The sequence below is a fragment of the Aquarana catesbeiana genome, linkage group LG01, assembly GCF_042186555.1.
Source record: "Aquarana catesbeiana isolate 2022-GZ linkage group LG01, ASM4218655v1, whole genome shotgun sequence".
In the NCBI taxonomy this organism is placed as follows: Eukaryota; Metazoa; Chordata; class Amphibia; order Anura; family Ranidae; genus Aquarana; species Aquarana catesbeiana.
The window spans coordinates 630406103-630425409 of record NC_133324.1 but is presented as its reverse complement, the minus strand read 5'-3'; the positions used below and the strand labels follow the sequence as shown (position 1 = coordinate 630425409).

Here is a 19307-nt window from a genome sequence, read left to right as displayed (position 1 = left end):
GTTCTAAAATTTGTTGCTATTTTATGGGCACATGCAAATTTAAAGCTTGACATCTTAGGTATCTATTTACTCGGTACAACCTTGTCTTTTATATTTTACCAAAAGTTTGGGTAGTTTATTGTGTTTGTTGGCCCTAAAATTAACTTTAGTGTGTTTTTTACTGAAATTTTGTGAGTCCTAGACCTTTGAGGTAATAAATATCAAGTGACATAAAAAAAGTAGCTACCACTATTTTATTCTCTAAGGTTGCTGCTTTCTGAAAATATATGATGTGTTTTTTTTTTGTTTTGTTTTTTAATCTTCAGACCTAAATTGATTTTTAAACGTGTGCAAAAAAAAAAAAAAAGCAAAAATGGCTCTGGAAGCGAAAGAGTTAAATAATCTAAGTGCAGACACTATACTATATTCCTTTATTTGCGGATTTTTCCTAGACCCACTATAGAATTCTAGAATCCATTTTATTGAACTGTTCTCAATCCTGGCTGTGTCTCCAGATAAGTGTTGTGGTTATTAAAATTCTTTATGAAGAAACATGAAGTGACTGATGTAGTGTGCCGCTACAAAGGCAAACATGACAAATGAGAAGCAAACAAGGTCAGCTGTACTAACAGATGATATCAGTCAGCCAGTCACACAGACTTCACAGACTTCAATAAGTGCGCTCACACTGCTGGTAGAACAAGAGCAGCTGGTTGTACTGTCTGGAGCCCAGCCCTTCCCGTATACACTGATCAATGTGAGAATAAACAATCGAATAGGGGCAAAGACCAGGTTTTTAAGATTAAATATGGGGACACCCTTCTGACCATGCCCACGTTTATTGGGGGTGGAGTGGGGGACAGGGATAATAGCGGCACATGAAGCACGCTACATTGCATGTTTGGTGTGGCCAAGTTGTGCTATTAGTGGGAGGGCTTAAGGGGGTATGGTTTAACCCCTTTGTGCCTAAGGGTAAAGCAAATCGTAATGCCTAAGCACAATTTTGCAACTTTAACATGTATTAGTAAAACTGTACATATCATTACAACTTCTTTGTGCATCCAGGTGGATTACACCTTGTTTTTTTCAGGAGAAATTGGGCTTTCACTTAGTGGTAAATGGTAATGGATATCTCCTGATTTTTATTTTTTTTTTTTTTTATCAAAGGAAAACTGGCCCAAAATAGTAAAAAATATAGTCTGATTGCTTTCACACTGGGGCGGTGCGCTTGCGGGATGTTGCAAAAAGTCTTGCAAGCAGCATCTTTGGGCGGTTTGGGAGCTGTGTATACGCTAGCTGGGGTTAAAAGAACCCTGCTAGCGGGCGTAAAGCGCCGCTTAAACAGCTGTAAAGCGGCGCTAAAACGAGCAGGACTTTACCGCTAACGCACGGGCGGCCTCAGTGTGAAAGGGCTCTAACTGATAAAAATAAAACTCCTGTCCAAAAAATACTGACCCTGACCTTGACCTAAACACGAGGCATTAACCTAGAGCAAAACTTGATCTAGGTGTTTTTTTTACTTAGAATTTATATTTTATTTTTTCTACACTTTTTTTTCTGTCTCTGCAAGGACAGAAAAAGATGCAAAGGGGGTCATTTACAAAAGGTAAATCCAATTTGCACTACAAGTGCAAACTACAAGTGCAAAGTGCACTTGAAATTGCACTAAAAGTGCACTTGAATGTGCAGTCTCTGTAGATCCGAGGGGGACATACAAGGAAAATAAAAAACAGCATTTTAGCTTGCACATGATTGGATAATAAAATCAGCAGAGCTTCCCCTCATTTCAGATCCACCCCTCAGATTTACAGCGACTGCACTTCCAAGGGCACTTTTAGTGCAATTTCAAGTGCACTTTGCACTTGTAGTTTGCACTTGTAGTGCAAAGTGGATTTGACTTTCGTAAATAACCCCCAATGTATCTCTCGCATCCATTCACAGAGCCAGAAAATACGGGGTGGGGGTGGGGGGGGCTTCACAGTGACTGATCAGAGGCTATCACAGCGATCAGGTGACCTGAAATTTGACGTTCCGGGTTCCGATCATTAAAACGGGGCCCGGGGCTCTCGGTGAGACCCCGGACTCTGTGTTGGGAGTGCACCATGTGGTGCGCTCCCAGCACAAAGGGAGATACGCAAATATGTGGCCCCACGGAAAAAAGCCCAGTCCAGCGGGGCCACATATTTGTGTTGGCGCCAAGGGGTTAATAACACCTACTTCTCTGGGTCAAGAGTACCTAACACGCAGAGTGTAGAGGCCAAAAGTAAGCCAAGCACTGAGTCCCTCCCAAACAAAAATTCCTCCTTCCTTCCAATACAAACCCCCACCCCGTCCATGACAAAACCACCTTCAGCACAGATTCCCTGCTCCGTAAATTGAACTCACCACACCTGGCAAGGTCCTTCCCCTCATCTCTAGTGGTAGGTGGTAGCACCGGTACATCTGCAGAAGGCACTACACATTTGCAGCATGGAGAGGAGTCTGTGGAATCAGATGGAGCATGTTACCTCTCCAGCACCCCCCCCTCTCTGCACAGGTTCTCACCAACATGCTCATGTGAAATGTCATGTTACAGGCTGCATTTTGAGGTGGCTGCCTGCAGAAGGCTCTCCAGTCACAATCCAGTTCAGTACAGTAATGTCACAAAATGACTGCTGACAGCACAACATCGTCAGCCCTGGGAGATATCTATAAACAAATTGTCATTTAGTTCTTTCAGATCAAAGGTATGAACTTCGGTCTGTAAATGAGGTCAGTTTAACCACTTAAAGTCTAAGCCTTTTTCTGACATTTGTTGCTTACAAGTTAAAATCACTATTTTTTGCTAGAAAATTACTCAGAACGTCCAAACATTATATATATATTTTTAGCAGAGACCCTAGAGAATAAAATGGCGGTTGTTGCAATATTTTGTCACACTGCGTTTGCGCAGCGGTCTTTCAAACGCAATTTTTTGGGAAAAATACACTTTAATGAATTAACAAAAACCGAAACAGTAGGTTAGCCCAATTTTTTTGTACAATGTAAAAGATGATGTTACACCACGAGAATCGTGATCTTTATTCTAGGCAAAAAAATTGTGATTCTCATTTTAGCCAGAATCGTGCAGCTCTAATCCATTTCCTTACCTCCCGCAAAAAATGAATACACAAGCCAAGATGGGAGGAACTGTGCAGACCAACTGATATCAGCATGTGATATCATAAAGAATCCCGGACACAGCTGGGAGCAGACACATGCCTCCCCTCCCGCCTCCTGCTCCAGGCTAATTACAGAAAAGCTGCTAAGACAGATTACCTTGCAGCCGCCCAGGCCGGAGATAACATTATTAACCACTTTCCGACTGCCCCACGCAGATATACTGCTGCAGGGTGGCCACTCTCTGCTGGATCACTTATCTGGTATGTGATCAGTGCTCCCGAGTGGGGGGCCCTTGTGCCCGCTGCTGTGATTTGTTACAGCACAAGCGGATCAGCGGGTGCTGGCCAATGATTGATGGCCATGACCCGCTGCTCGGCTCCGTCGCTCAGGGAAGGGAGCTCTGTGTTGTAAAGGCATATACAGTATCTCTCAAAAGTGAGTACACCCCTCACATTTTTGTAAATATTTTATTATATCTTTTCATGTGACAACACTGAAGAAATGACACTTTGCTACAATGTAAAGTAGTGAGGGTACAGATTGTATAACAGTGTAATTTTCCGTCCCTTCAAAATAACTCAACACACAGCCATTAATCTGAAGGTGTGTTAAATTCTCACTCTCTCATAGAACTCTATGGGGATCTGAAAAAAAAATGTTGCTCTACATAAAGATGGCCTAGGCTATAAGAAGATTGCCAAGACCCTGAAATTGAGCTGCAGCATGGTGGCCAAGACCATGCAGCGGTTTAACAGGACAGGTTCCACTCAGAACAGGCCTGGCCAAGGTCTACCAAAGAAGTTGCGTGCACATGCTCAGCATCATATCTAGGGGTTGTCTTTGGGAAATATATGTATAAGTGTTGCCAGCATTGCTGTCAGTGCTCAGACCATACGCCGCACACTGCATCAAATTGATCTGCATGGCTGGCATCTCAGAAGGAAGCCTCTTCTAATGGTGATGTACTGTGACATACTGAAGCAGAGCATGATCCCCTCGCTTCGGAGACTCGGCCGCAGGGCAGTATTCCAACATGATAATGACCCCAAACACACCTCCAAGACAACCACTGCCTTGCTAAAGAAGCTGAGGGTAAAGGTGATGGACTGGCCATGCATGTTTCCAGACCTAAACCCTAATAAAATATTTACAAAATGTGAGGGGTGTACTCACTTTTGTGAGATGCTGTATATATGTATATCTATATACTGTATTCAGACCCCCTTACATTTTTTTACTCTTTGTTATATTGCAGCCATTTGCTAAAATCATTTAAGTTCATTTTTTTCCTCATTAATGTACACACAGCACCCCATATTAACAGAAAAACACAGAATTGTTGACATTTTTGCAGATTTATTAAAAAAAGTAAAACTGAAATATCACATGGTCCTAAGTATTCAGACCCTTTGCTGTGACACTCATATATTTAACTCAGGTGCTGTCCATTTCTTCTCATCATCCTTGAGATGGTTCTACACCTTCATTTGAGTCCAGCTGTGTTTGATTATACTGATTGGACTTGATTAGGAAAGCCACACACCTGTCTATATAAGACCTTACAGCTCACAGTGCATGTCAGAGCAAATGAGAATCATGAGGTCAAAGGAACTGCCTGAGGAGCTCTGAGACAGAATTGCGGCAAGGCACAGATCTGGCCAAGGTTACAAAAAAATTTCTGCTGCACTTAAGGTTCCTAAGAGCACAGTGGCCTCCATAATCCTTAAATGGAAGATGTTTGGGACGACCAGAACCCTTCCAAACTGAGCCTTGGTGAGAGAGGTAAAGAAGAACCCAAAGATCACTGTGGTTGAGCTCTATAGATGCAGTCGGGAGATGGGAGAAAGTTGTGGAAAGTCAACCATCACTGCAGCCCTCCACCAGTCAGGGCTTTATGGCAGAGTGGCCCAAGGAAGCCTCTCCTCAGTGCAAGACAAATGAAAGCCCGAATGGAGTTTGCTAAAAAAACACCTGAAGGACTCCAAGATGGTGAGAAATAAGATTCTCTGGTCTGGTGAGACCAAGATAGAACTTTTTGCCTTAATTCTAAGCGGTATGTGTGGAGAAAACCAGGCACTGCTCATCACCTGTCCAATACAGTCCCAACAGTAAAGCATGGTGGTGACAGAATCATGCTGTGGGGGTGTTTTTCAGCTGCAGGGACAGGACGACTGGGCTGAAGTTTTACCTTCCAACAAGACAATGACCCTAAGCACCCAGCTAAAATAACAAAAGGAGTGGCTTCACTAAAACTCTGTGACTGTTCTTGAATGGCTCAGCCAGAGCTCTGACTTAAACCCAATTGAGCATCTCTGGAGAGACCTAAAAATGGCTGTCCACCAACGTTTACCATCCAACCTGACAGAACTGGAGAGGATCTGCAAGGAGGAATGGCAGAGGATCCCCAAATCCAGGTGTTAAAAACTTGTTGCATCTTTCCCAAAAAGACTCATGGCTGTATTAGATCAAAAGGGTGCTTCTACTAAATACTGAGCAAATGGTCTGAATACTTGCTTGGAACAATGATGCCCTCGTGGCTGCTTTTTCTCATGGTCTCTCGGATACCATCAAGGATGAAATTGCAGCCCCGAAATATACCCACTAAACTGGAGAAGTTGATCACGTTTGCCATCCTCATTGACTCCAGACTTCGAGAAAGACTCTCTTTTAGGGAGTGCTTGCAGAAGCCTCCTGTACATTTGTTTTTGAGCTTTGCAGTCCCACCCTTGCCTCCCTCACCTCCCATGCCTCTTGGTACCAAGTCGGTCAGTGAAGGTGAATCCATGCACTTGGGCTTCATGCATCTCTCTGCGGACGAGAGAGCCCTTAGGAGGAGGAAGAGATTGTGCCTTTATTGTGGCAAGGCAGGTCACTTTTTTAAGTCTTGTCCTACCCATCCAGGGAACACCCGAACCTTGAGGTCCTGTCACGGACAGACCTTAGGTGACGTTGTTTCGTAACCAGTTATCCAGAAGGATAAACCCTTGGTTTTGGTTACCCTTTCTTGAGCTGAGTCGTCCATCGAGATACAGGCTCTAATCGACTCTGGGGCTGCAGACCTGTTCATTGATGCTGCCTTTGTATCGAAGCACTCGCTACAGAGCGTGACACTCCACTTGCCATTGAGGCTCTTAAAGGGAGACCACTACAGCCTGCTCATGTGATTCATGAGACTGTTCCATTGTCTATGGCGGTAGGGGCTCTTCACCATGAGATAATCCAATTCCAAATTATTTCCTCACCTAAGTTTCCGCTGGTTATTGGGTATCCTTGGTTACAGAGGCAAAACCCCCTCTTTTGATTGGCTCTGTACTAAGGTTCTCTCCTGGTCGCCACAATGCAGTAAGACATGCATCCAGAAAGTAGCCAAGGTCCTGTGCACCTCTTCATTCTCCCTGCCAGAGGAGTACTGTGATTTAAGCGATGTCTTTGACAAAGGTCAAGCCAGTAGTTTGCCTCCACACCAGTCGTATGATTGCGCAATTGACCTTCAATCTGGTGCCATACCCCCTCGTGGCCGGGTTTACCCTTTGTCGGTCTTGGAGGATAAGGCCATGGAGGAGTATGTTGCAGATGCACTTTCTCAAGTTTTCATCCACAAATCCTCGTCTCCTGCTGGTGCTGGTTTCTTCTTTGTGAAGAAAAAAAGTAGTGAACTGAGACCTTGTATTGATTATAGGGGTCTCAATCATTTCACGATTAAGAATGGCTATCCGATTCCGTTGATTACGGAGTTATTTGACCGCCTCAAGGGAGCAACGGTTTTCACAAAGCTTGATTTGAGAGGGGCCTACAATCTTGTGAAGATTAAGGAGGGCGACGAGTGGAAAACTGCGTTTAATACCAGAACAGGCTATTATGAGTACCTCGTAATGCCTTTTGGCCTTTGTAATGCTCCGGCAGTTTTCCAGGAATTTATTAATGATGTCCTCCGAGATTTGTTGCAGTTATGTGTGGTGGTTTATTTCGACGATATCCTCGTATTTTCCAAGTCCCTGGAGAGCCACCACACAGATGTCTGTCGTGTGCTTCAGAAACCAAGAGAGAACAATCTCTATTGTAAATTGGAGAAGTGCGAATTCCATCATGAACAGGTAAAATTCCTGGGTTATGTAATTTCCACTGCTGGTTTTTAGATGGACCCAGAGAAACTTTCAGCAGTCCTACAGTGGCCCTGACCTGTGGGTTTACATCCTCTGCAGGGTTTTCTTGGCTCCGCCAACTATTATCGGAAGTTTATTCGTAACTTCTCGTCTCTGGTCAAGCCTCTGACTGATATGACCAGAAAGGATGGTAAACCACGGAGTTGGTCTCCGGAGTCCATTAAGGCCTTTGAGAGTCTCAAGACTGCCTTTGTTTCTGCTCCTGTGTTGGCACATCCCGATCCTACATTACCTTTTATCCTTGAGGTTGATGCTTCTGAGACTGGAGTTGGCGCCCTTCTGTCTCATCATCCTACCTCTGAGAGCGCTATGCATCCTTGTGGCTACTTTTCTAAGAAATTGTCACCTGCGGAGTGCAATTACGAGATTGGTGACAGAGAGCTGTTAGCGATCATTTTAGCCCTGAAAGAATGGAGACATCTCCTCGAAGCTACCACTGTGCCGGTTCTCATTCTTACTGACCATAAGAATCTCACATTCTTGTTTGAGGCTAAACTCCTCTCTCCTAGAACGGCGTGATGGACTCTTTTCTTGTCAAGTTTCAACACATTGTCTTATTCTTACCCGGTACTAAGAATATAAGGGCTGACGCTTTGTCACAACAATTTTCCTCCACTTCCATGATGGAGTCGGTTCCGGTTCCTGTGATTCCTCCTGATCGTTTCTGGCTATGGTTTGCACCAGTCTCACTTCTCCATTGGGTGACAAAATTGTTGCTGCTCAGGTCCATGCTCCTCCTGAGAAACCTTGTGACTGCTGCTTTGTCCCAGAGAGTCTCCGTATTGCCGTGCTCCAGCCTTACCATTTTCCCAAAGCTGCTGGCCACCCTGGGAAGAATCAACTTTTTTGGGCCATTTCCTAACAATTCTGGTGGCCTAGTCTTCATGCTGATGTAACCGCCTTCGTAGCTGCCTGTTCCATGTGTGCTCAGAGTCAGACTCCACGACACCTTCCAGTGGGCCTTCTACAACCCATATCCAATGAAGAGAGGCCCTGGACCCACCCATCTATGGATTTCATTGTGGAGTTACCCAACTCCCAGGGCAACACAGTTATCCTTATGGTGGTTGACCTGTTCTCAAAAATGTCTCATTGTATTCCACTTAAGACGTTGTCCACTTCTAAGGAACTGGCTTCCATTTTTGCTCGGGAGATCTTTCGCTTACATGGGCTACCCAAGATGATTGTCTCGGACAGGGGTAGTCAGTTTGTGTCCCGGTTCTGGTGAGCCTTTTGTGCACAGTTGGGAATTCAGCTTGCTTTCTCCTCTGTGTATCACCCACAGTCTAATGGGGTCGCAGAACAAGCCAATCAGTCCTTGGAGCAATTCCTACATTGCTATATTTCTGACCATCATAACAACTGGTTAGACCTCTTAGAGCAGGCAGAGTTTGCTCACAATAGTGCCTTGAATTTTGCTTCCCGATTTGTCCCCATTTATGGCGAACTATGGTTTCCAACCTTCCATGTTGCCTGACTTATTTGTTCCGCAGAGTATTCCTGCGCTAGAGGAGCATCTCCGTGGTCTTTGCTCCACTTGGGCGCAAGTCCAGGAGGATTTGCGACATGCTAATGATAGGTACAGACTCCATGCTGACGGCAGACTCCTGCCTGCACCTTCCTACCAAGTTGAGGACAGGGTCTGGCTGTCAGCCCGCAACCTCCGACTTCGTCTTCCCTCTCTGAAGTTCGCACCTCGGTTTATTGGGCCTCTCCGTATTCTTCACGGGATTTACCCAATAGCTTACGCGTTAGACCTTCCTTCTGATATGCGTATCTCAAATGTATTTCATGTCTCCTTATTAAAACCTTTGGTCTGCAGCCGCTTTACCACCTCGGTGCCACATCCTCACCCTGTACAGGTTGAGAACCATGAGGAGTATGAAGTACAGTCCAGGTTCCGTGGGCGCATACAGTACCTGGTGCATTGGAAAGGGTACGGTCCGGACGAACGCTCTTGGGTCTCATCCTCGGACGTACATGCCCCTGTCCTCCTCTGTGATTTCCATAGACATTTTCCCTCAAGTCTGGTGGCCCTCTGAGAGGGAGGGGTCGTTGAGGAGGGGGTACTGTCAGGGCTGGGCTCAGCTCTTTCTTCTCTGAGCTGGTCGCTCAGCTGTTGGCTATTTGCCAGCTCCTATCTTTCCACAGTGACTATATCTGTGACATAGACAAACAATTATAGATGTATCATTATCCACAGGGTATACCAGATTGCTTTGCATGGCTCTGCCCACTAACTTTGCACTGGAAGGGAAACAGTTGTGCTCTGTTTAGGGCTGGGCTCAGCCCTTCCTTCTCTGAGCTGGCCGCTCAGTTGTCGGCTAATTGCCAGCTCCAGTCAACAGTGACTCACCTGTTGATGATATCCTGCTTGTCAGTCCTGCCTACTTAAGCCGTCCAGCACAGACAATCTCTGCCTTCCCCTTGGTCAACATCACAGAGACTATCTCCTGCGTTCCTGTTAAAGACTTGCTTGGCTGACATTTCTTCTGGCTCCAGATCCTGCTTGGTGTTCCACTACTCTAATCCCTGACTTTCTGGCTTGTCTGACTATCCGTTACGGTTACCGAACTTTGGCTATGTTTTGACTATGTTTGTTCTATTTACTTTTATTATTAAACAAGTGTGATTTAACTGTACTTCTGTCTTGGTCTGAATCATGGCTTCTGACATGCTCATAAGTTTACATACCCTGGCAGAATTTATGATTTCTTGGCCATTTTTCAGAGAATGATAACACAAAAACTTTTCTTTCACTCATGGTTAGTGTTTGGCTAAAGCCATTTATTATCAATCAACTGTTTTTAAATCATAATAACAGAAACTACCCAAATGACCCTGATCAAAAGTTTACATACCCTGATGATTTTGACCTGATAACATGCACACAAGTTGACACAAAGGGGTTTTAATGGCTATTGAATGTAACCATCCTCACCTGTGATCTGTTTGCTTGTAATTAGTGTGTGTGTATAAAAGGTCAATGAGTTTCTGGACTCCTGACAGACCCTTGCATCTTTCATCCAGTGCTGCACTGATGCTTCTGGATTCTGAGTCATGGGGAAAGCAAAAGAATTGTCTAAGGATCTGCTGGAAAAGGTAGCTGAACTTTATAAAACAGGAAAGGAATATAAAAAGATATCCAAGGAATTGAGAATGCCAATCAGCAGTGTTCAAACTCTAATGAAGAAGTGGAGAATGAGGGGTTCTGGGTCAGGTAGACCAACTAAAATTTCAGCCACAACTGCCAGAAAAACTGTTCGGGATACAAAGAAAAACCCACAAATGCCTTCAAATGAAATACAGGACTCTCTGAAAACATGAGGTGTGGCTGTTCCAAGATGCACAATAAGGAGGCATTTGAAGAAAGATGGGCTGCATGGTACAGTCGCCAGAAGAAAGCCATTACTACGCAAATGCCACAAAGTATCCCGCTTACAATACGCCAAACAGCACAGAGACAAGCCTCAAACCTTCTGGCACAAAGTAATTTGGAGTGATGAGGCCAAAATTTAGCTTTTTGGCCACAGCCATAAACGCTACATTTGGAAAGGAGTCAACAAGGCCTATGATGAAAGGTACACCATTCCTACTGTGAAACACGGAGGTGGATCGCTGATGTTTTGGGGATGTGTGAACTACAAAAGGCACAGGAAATGTGGTTGAAATTGATGGCAAGATGAATGCAGTATGTTATCAAAAAATACTGGAGGAACATTTGCATTCATCAGCCGGGTAGGTGCGCATGGGACGTACTTAGACATTCCAACATGACAATGATCCAAAACACAAGGCCAAGTCGACCTGTCATTGGCTACAGCAGAATAAAGTAAAGGTTCTGGAGTGGCCATCTCAGTATCAATATCATTGAGCGACTCTGGGGAGATCTCAAATGTGCAGTTCATGCAAGACAGCCCAAGAATTTACAGGAACTGGAGGCTTTTTGCTAAGAGGAATGGGCAGCTTTACCATCTAAGAAGATAAAGAGCCTCATCCACAAATACCACAAAAGACTTCAAGCTGTCATTTATGTTAAAGGGGGCAATGCACGGTATTAAGGACTGGGGTATGTAAACTTTTGATCAGGGTCATTTGGGTAGTTTCTGTTGTCGTTATGATTTAAAAAGAGTAAACACCGTTGACTGATAATAAATGGCTTCAGCCAAACACTAACCATGAGTGAAAGAAAAGTTTTTGTGTTATTCTCTTAAAAATGGCCAAGAAATCATAAATTCAGCCAGGGTATGTAAACTTATGAGCACAACTGTATGTTTTAAGAACCATGCTGTACTTAGTACTGTTCTGGCTGCGTGGGAACGTGTGTTCACAGCCTGTTATATATGACACAGTAACCATACAGTATACAGTATATCGGTGGGGGAAAAAATTCAGGAAGTGGCTGCCAATTTAATCTTTCAGGAAAATGTGTCATTAAGTAAATATGGTAGTTACTAAGATGTGTCATGTATCGCTGATAAGTGTACTGGGGCTGACCACAATTTTAAAGCCACCCAATTCAAACATATGACAAGTATGAATTAGCAGGTAAATAAGGTCAGCAGAAGTATTGAGCTTAAAGCTGACGTTTAATCTGCTTAGATTTGCCTTTCCTGGTTCCTCCCCCCACCCCTTCCATTTTTAATACACACCTTATTTTTGACCCAATTACACCATCATTTGGGTCTTTGTGCTTCTCTCTTCAATACAGGCAGATCATGGCTGGTGGACAGGGCAAACAGGGTGCTGTACAGTGGTGGCCCGTCCATTAGTAGTGCACAGGCACCGCCTCCCCATCCATCTGTCCGTCCTCCTGAGCTGCATACAGGAAGCTGGACCATGGTTGTTTCATGTTTTATTTTAAGCACGTGATTAGAGCCAGAGGCTCTAATAGGACATCAAGGAGGAGACGTATGGCCGAGGAGACGCATCCCGGGACACGGAGGAGACTTATCCTGGGACACGGAGAGACTGAGGGGAGAAGCCACCGTCTGTTAGCACAGGGCGAGTGAGCTAGCGACAGGGTGGGGGTGTGAGGTTGTGGTGCGGGCTGGAGCAATATTGGAGGGGGGGGGAGTTTCAGGTCCATCTGCCGCCCTCCCCAATCGATGGAGCACCAGCCGCCACTGGTGCTGTACATGGCTTCCTGCAAACATCATAACATCCTGCCTCAGTACTCCTTTCAAGAACCCTCAGTCCTCATACAAGCAGTAGGATGGCTCCTGTGAGGACTTATAGATATATAAAAATTCCTTGATGGGTGGATGTCAGGCTGGAGGAGTGGACATTCCTAGGCAGGATGCATTTGCATGCAGACCACCCTATGTAATACTCACATGAAATGCTGAGCCTCCATAATCTTAAAAACTATGGGTGAAATGAATGAGGTGGGCCAGGGACAGTTAGGCTGGGGAGGAAAAAGACAGATGAGATTATGCTAAGCCGTCCTTCAGCCTGGACATTAAAATTTTATGCTACACTTAGTCGGATGCCCTCTGGTGTTTCCTTGTCTTTATCTGACTTACTACCGCTTCTAATGCACACTATAAGAAGCTCACAGTGTGCAGTGAAATCAGAATAACCCATTTCAATACAGGAGAAGAGCCTATAAACATGGTCAAGGCTGAAGGTAAGGCTGGAGTTCAGCTTTAAAAGATACATATAGCCTATTGTAGGTCTTTGGGCATACTAAAGTAGTGCAAGTATAGGAAAAACCTGGAGAAGGTTTACTAATGTATGATATATTGAGTATGCATTCAGGTACATTTTATACTATGCTTTCAGTTTACTTAAAGTGATTGTAAAGTCTCCTTTTTTTCCCTATAAAAATAACAAACATGTTATACTTACCTGCTCTGTTGCACTGGATTTGCACAGAGCAGCCCGGATCCTCCTCTCCTTGGGTCCCTCTTCAGTACTCCTGACCCCTCCCTCCTGTTTAGTGCCCCCACAGCAAGCAGCTTGCTATGGGGGCACCCGAGCCGAGTCACAGCTCCGTGTGTCCATTCAGACACCGAGCCCCGACCCAGCTTCATCCCATCTTTCTCCTGATTGGTAGCTGACTTTGATTGACAGCAATGGCGCTGCTGCTGTGCCTCAGCCAATCAGGAAGGGAGAATCTCTGACAGCTGAGACACTCGTGGACAACGCAGGACAGAGAGGGACCTCAGGTAAGTATGAGGGTTGCTGCTGCACACAGAAGGCTTTTTATCTTAATGCATAGAATGCATTAAGATGAAAACCTTCTGCCTTTACAACCCCTTTAAAGTGTTACTTAACCCACAACAGTAAAATCAGTCTGTATATGCAAAATCCGTTGTCGGAAATTCCGATCGTGTGTACACAAATCCGACGGACAAAGTGCCACGCATGCTCAGAATAAATAAAGAGATGAAAGCTATTGGCCACTGCCCCGTTTATAGTCCTGACGTACGTGTTTTACGTCACCACGTTTAGAACGATCGGATTTTCCAACAACTTTGTGTGACCGTGTGTATGCAAGACAAGTTTGAGCCAACATCCGTTGGAAAAAATCCTAGGATTTCGTTGTTGGAATGTCCGAACAAAGTCCGACTGTGTGTACGGGGCATCAAAGTAGAATAAACATTCCTCCTACAAGTTTTAACCAGACAATGATAGAAGTCACAAGACTGCTATATACTGCTGATGAGAAAAGGTATCTAGCAGTTTATATTTACTAAAATAATTGCATTTCCATGTTCTGTGTACTGTGGGAGACCAGATATAGTGAATGCTGGGTCCTAGGTTTAGTAACACTTTAATAATAGCTTATTTTAACAATGCTTTCAGGGCTTGCGCAAGTGATGAAATTTGGAAGAGTATGTGGTTTAGGAAGAAAACAGCTGTCAGAAACCTAGATTCAAATAGCTGGAATGATATAATATGTAAATCCTGTACAAGTTTGGCCTCTGAGCTCCCCTGGTGGTCAAGGACGATACCTATCACATTAAAAAGCCTATAGGTGCAGTATCTCACAAAAGTGAGTACACCCCTCACATTTTTGTAAATATTTTATTATATCTTTTTCGTGTGACAACACTGAAGAAATGACACTTTGCTACAATGTAAAGTAGTGAGTGTACAGCTTGTATAACAGTGTAAATTTGCTGTCCCCTCAAAGTAACTCAACACATAGCCATTAAGGTCTAAACTGCTGGTAACAAAAGTGAGTACACCCCTAAGTGAAAATGTCCAAATTGGGCCCAATTAGCCATTTTCCCTCCCCGGTGTCATGTGACTCATTAGTGCTACAAGGTCTCAGGTGTAAATGGGGAGCAGGTGTGTTATTTGGTGTTATAGCTCTCGCTCTCTCATACTAAGTTCAACATGGCACCTAATGGCAAAGAACTCTCTGAGGATCTGAAAAAAAGAATTTCTGCTCTACCTAAAGATGGCCTAGACTATAAGAAGATTGCCAAGACCCTGAAACTGAGCTGCAGCATGGTGGCCAAGACCATGCAGTGGTTTAACAGGACAGGTTCCACTTAGAACAGGCCTCGCCATGGTCGACCAAAGAAGTTGAGTGCACATGCTCAGCGTCATATCCTGAAGTTGTCTTTGGGAAATAGACATATGAGTGCTGCCAGCATTGCTGCAGATATTGAAGGAGTAGGGGGTCAGCCTGTCAGTGCTCAGACCATACGTCGCATACTGCATCAAATTGGTCTGTACGGTTGTCCTCCCAGGAAGAAGCCTCTTCTAAAGATAATGTACTGTGACATACTGAAGCAGAGCATGATCCCCTCCCTTCGGAGACTGAGCCCCAGAGCAGTATTCCAACATGATAACGACCTCAAACACACCTCCAAGACGACCACTTCCTTGCCAAAGAAGCTGAGGGTAAAGGTGATGGACTGGCCAAGCATGTCTCCAGACCTAAACTGTATTGAGCAGCTGTGGGGCATCTTCAAATGAAAGGTGGAGGAGCACAAGGTCTCTAACATCCACCAGCTCCATGATGTCATCATGGAGGAGTGGAAGAGGAGTCCAGTGGCAACCTGTGAAGCTCTGGTCAACTCCATGCCCAAGAGGGTTAAGACAGTGCTGGAAAATAATGGTGGCCAAACAAAATATTGAAACTTTGGGCCCAGTTTGAACATTTTCACTTAGGGGTGTACTCACTTTAGTTTCCAGCGACATTAATGGCTGTGTGTTGTGTTATTTTGAGGGGACAGCAAATTTACCCTGTTATACAAGCTGTACACTCACTACTTTACATTGTAGCAAAGTGTCATTTCTTCAGTGTTGTCATATGAAAAGATATAATAAAATATTTACATAATTGTGACAGGTGTATTCACTTTTGTGAGATACTGTAAGCTTGGTACAGCACATCTACAAAAGCAAAGGTCAGGATTTAAATGTATAAAAACACATTTTTGCAGCGATAATAATGCTCATTCCTTATTTGCAAAAAAGTATAATAAAAGTATAAAAAAAGTATACAAACACAAGTCCAATTACAGTGCATGCGATAGCAATAGTAGTCCCAATCCAGTAATGCATGCACCACAGGGGGGATATAGGTTTTCAAAGAGATTCCAGATTCAGCACGTGGACCATCACCTATATACAAGATGGACAAGAATCAACTGACTGTATTAGTCAAATTAGCCTGAAACAATTATCCTGTCACAATATGTTGGACCCATATGGTTTGATCAGATCCTCATGGTGCATCAAATTCTCCAGTAGCATATTAGGTATACATGACAATGGCGCCGATGCAAGATTGCCATAAAATCAACATGAAAAAGCCCACATAGTGTGAATCCGTAAGGAACTTTTATTGAAAGTATATGGTTAAAACTACTCACATATGAATGTTAAAAACAGTGCTGTATACATAATATAATACAAGCAATGTAGAAAAGACTTCCAGATAGTACAAACAATGCAGCAAGACGAGGAGACGTCATGTTCATTGGCCCTGCCCAGCATGTTTCGTCTTAACTGACGTCATCGGGAGCAGAATTTAAATGCTTGTATTTCTGGATCTACTGATTGTTTTGTCATTAAAGTGACACTAAATTCTACAAAAATATGTGATATACACTCACTACAAAAAGATCCTGTAATCTGTTTTTCATGAATGGGTTACTGTTTTTCTGCCTCCCTGTAACATCCTCTGTGATCTCCTGAATCTCTCCTCTTCCCCCTCACTTCTGTTTGTTTGGCATTAGTTGTGGTCACGTGCAATGCTCTATGCACACTGCAAATATCATAGTCCACAGTCCATCTCAGTAGCAAGCAAAAGAGAGTGATTACTTTTGTGTATACAGGGGGACCATAGGATAGTAAGAGCCCTTTCACACTGGGGCGGGGGCGGCGTCGGCGGTAAAACTCCGCTATTATTAGCTGCGTTTTACCGTCGGTATGCGGCCGCTAGCAGGGCGGTTTTACCCCCGCTAGCGGCAGAGAAAGGGTTTAAATACCACCGTAAAGCGCCTCTGCAGAGGCTCTTTGCCGGCGGTATAGCCACGCCGTCCCATTGATTTCAATGGGCAGGAGCGGTGAAGGTGCGGTATATACTCTGTTCCTTCAGCGCTCCGAAGATGCTGCTGGCAGGACTTTTTTTACCGTCCTGCCAGCACATCGCTCAAGTGTGAAAGCCCTCGGGGCTTTCACACTGGAATGAAAGTAGCTGCACTTTCGGGTCGGTTTGCAGGCGCTATTATTAGCGCAATAGCGCCTGCAAACCGCCCCAGTGTGAAAGGGCTCTAAGGCAGCCACCCTCTAACAAGAAGTCAGATCACAGCAGCAAAAAAAAAGAATTTGGATATTTGGAGGAGGCAGAGAGCAGTAGAAGGTAAGTTTGAGTTAGGAATACATACTTGAAAAGAATGTAATTTTTTTAAAGCAGAGGTTAGTGTCACTTTAAGTTTTTTATCACATGGTGAGTTTGAATTGACCAGTTTTGGAACAGGTTCTCTTCAAAGATCAGTGTTTTGTAGCATAATTCACCTTCTTTCTTACCAGTTTTAGAGAAGCATAAAGTTGCAGATGGGTAGATACAGTTTAATATAGCGTTAGTGACACATAACTATCAGGAGCACAGAAGACATTTGTTCTCAGGAGACATTGGGGGTTATTTACTGAAAGTGTACTTGGAAGTGCAGTTGCTGTAGATCCGAGGGGTACATGCAAGGAAAATAAAAAACAGCATTTTAGCTTGCACATGATTGGATAATAAAATCAGCAGAGCTTCCCCTCATTTCAGATCTACCCCTCAGATTTACAGCGACTGCACTTCCAAGTGCACTTTCAGTGCAATTTCAAGTGCACTTTGCACTTGTAGTTTGCACTTGTAGTGCAACAAGGATTTGCCTTTTGTAAATAACCCTCTAAGTGCTTTCCTTAAATCCATGCTTGCTGGCTGTATTATATAGTTTAGCAGAGTAGAGTATATTGCAGTGGAATTTAGATTGTAAGCTCTATGAGCAGGGCCCTCTAATTCCTTCTGTATTGAATTGTATTGTAACTGTCTGCCCTCATAATGTAAAGTCTTGTGCCAAATGTTGGCAGTATATAAATCCTGTATAATAATAATATTAATAATAATAATAAAGACCCCTCTTTGTTTCTAGCTGCTAACCATGTGACTTAATTTGTACTTATACCATCATCTTATACAATATCTTAAGTGTAAAGATCTGTTTTTCCTGTTGATTAAAAGTGTTAATGCAGTAATTCATAGAAGCCAATCAGAAACCATCTTTGGAGTAGTCCTGAGATGGTTTCTGATTGACTTCTATGAATTACTGCATTTAGCACTTTGGGGGTTATTTCCGAAAGGCAAATCCTCTTTGCACTACAAGTGCACTGCAAGTGCACTTGGAATTGCAGTCGCTTTAAATCTGAGGGGTAGATCTGAAATGAGGGGAAGCTCTACTGATTTTGTCATCCAATCATGTGCAAGCTAAAATGCTGTTTTTTATTTTCCTTGCATGTCCCCCTCAGATCTACAGCGACTGCACTTCCAAGTGCACTTGTAGTGCAAAGTGGATTTGCCTTTTGTAAATAACCCCTTTTGTCTCAGGGAATAGGCTGCTATTTTAGTCAATCCTGGTGTTTTTTGGATATTTTGCCTATATTTTATAAGATTTTCTCAACATTATTTACAGTAACTATTATATTTAAAGTTTTCAATTCTTTCTTTTTCCTACAGGAAGTGTGGCAGCAATTACGATAGTTGTCATTGCCATTGTATTAATAATATTTGGAGGAGCAGCTTTCTGGAAAATTAGGTAAGTACATGTAGTGTTTTGGGGGATGTTTTTAAAATGTTCTGTTAAAAACACAGGTATTCCTAAGCCTTGTCTGCTTGAAGCCAATGAAAGTGGAAATCGGTAGTGTTCCACAGTGTGAGTTACTATCATTCTGTAAAATAAAGTTTTTGCTTTCTAAATACAGTACTTTAAACGATGAGCTAACATCAATGGTACCTTTTCCAGTGTACTCAGACTAAAGAAAATAAATGAATAACTCAAGTGCTGCGCTGTCCCTCAAATCCTCAAAAATCAAATGAATATGTGAAAACACCCTCAAATAAGTATATATAAAAACCATAATTCATATACCCGTGTAGCGGAATGCTGTGTGTCTGCCGCCACTTCCCTCCCTAGACCCACATATACAGTGGGGACGGAAAGTATTCAGACCCCCTTACATTTTTCACTCTTTGTTATATTGCAGCCATTTGCTAAAATCATTTAAGTTCATTTTTTTTCCTCATTAATGTACACACAGCACCCCATATTGACAGACAAACACAGAATTGTTGACATTTTTGAAGATTTATTAAAAAAGAAAAACTGAAATATCACATGGTCCTAAGTATTCAGACCCTTTGCTCTGTATTTAGTAGAAGCACCCTTTTGATCTAATACAGCCATGAGTCTTTTTGGGAAAGATGCAACAAGTTTTCACACCTGGATTTGAGGATCCTCTGCCATTCCTCCTTGCAGATCCTCTCCAGTTCTGTCAGATTGGATGGTAACGTTG

General features: G+C 43.5%; 1 protein-coding gene across 1 annotated transcript in view; it reads left to right on the top strand.

Moving 5' to 3' along the window:
- The window catches only part of PARM1 (prostate androgen-regulated mucin-like protein 1), a 126352-nt gene that overhangs the window by 77843 nt on the left and 29202 nt on the right, over window positions 1-19307 (top strand). The window contains 1 exon segment of the mRNA XM_073601022.1: window positions 18472-18550. Coding sequence (XP_073457123.1) covers window positions 18472-18550 — 79 coding nt within the window.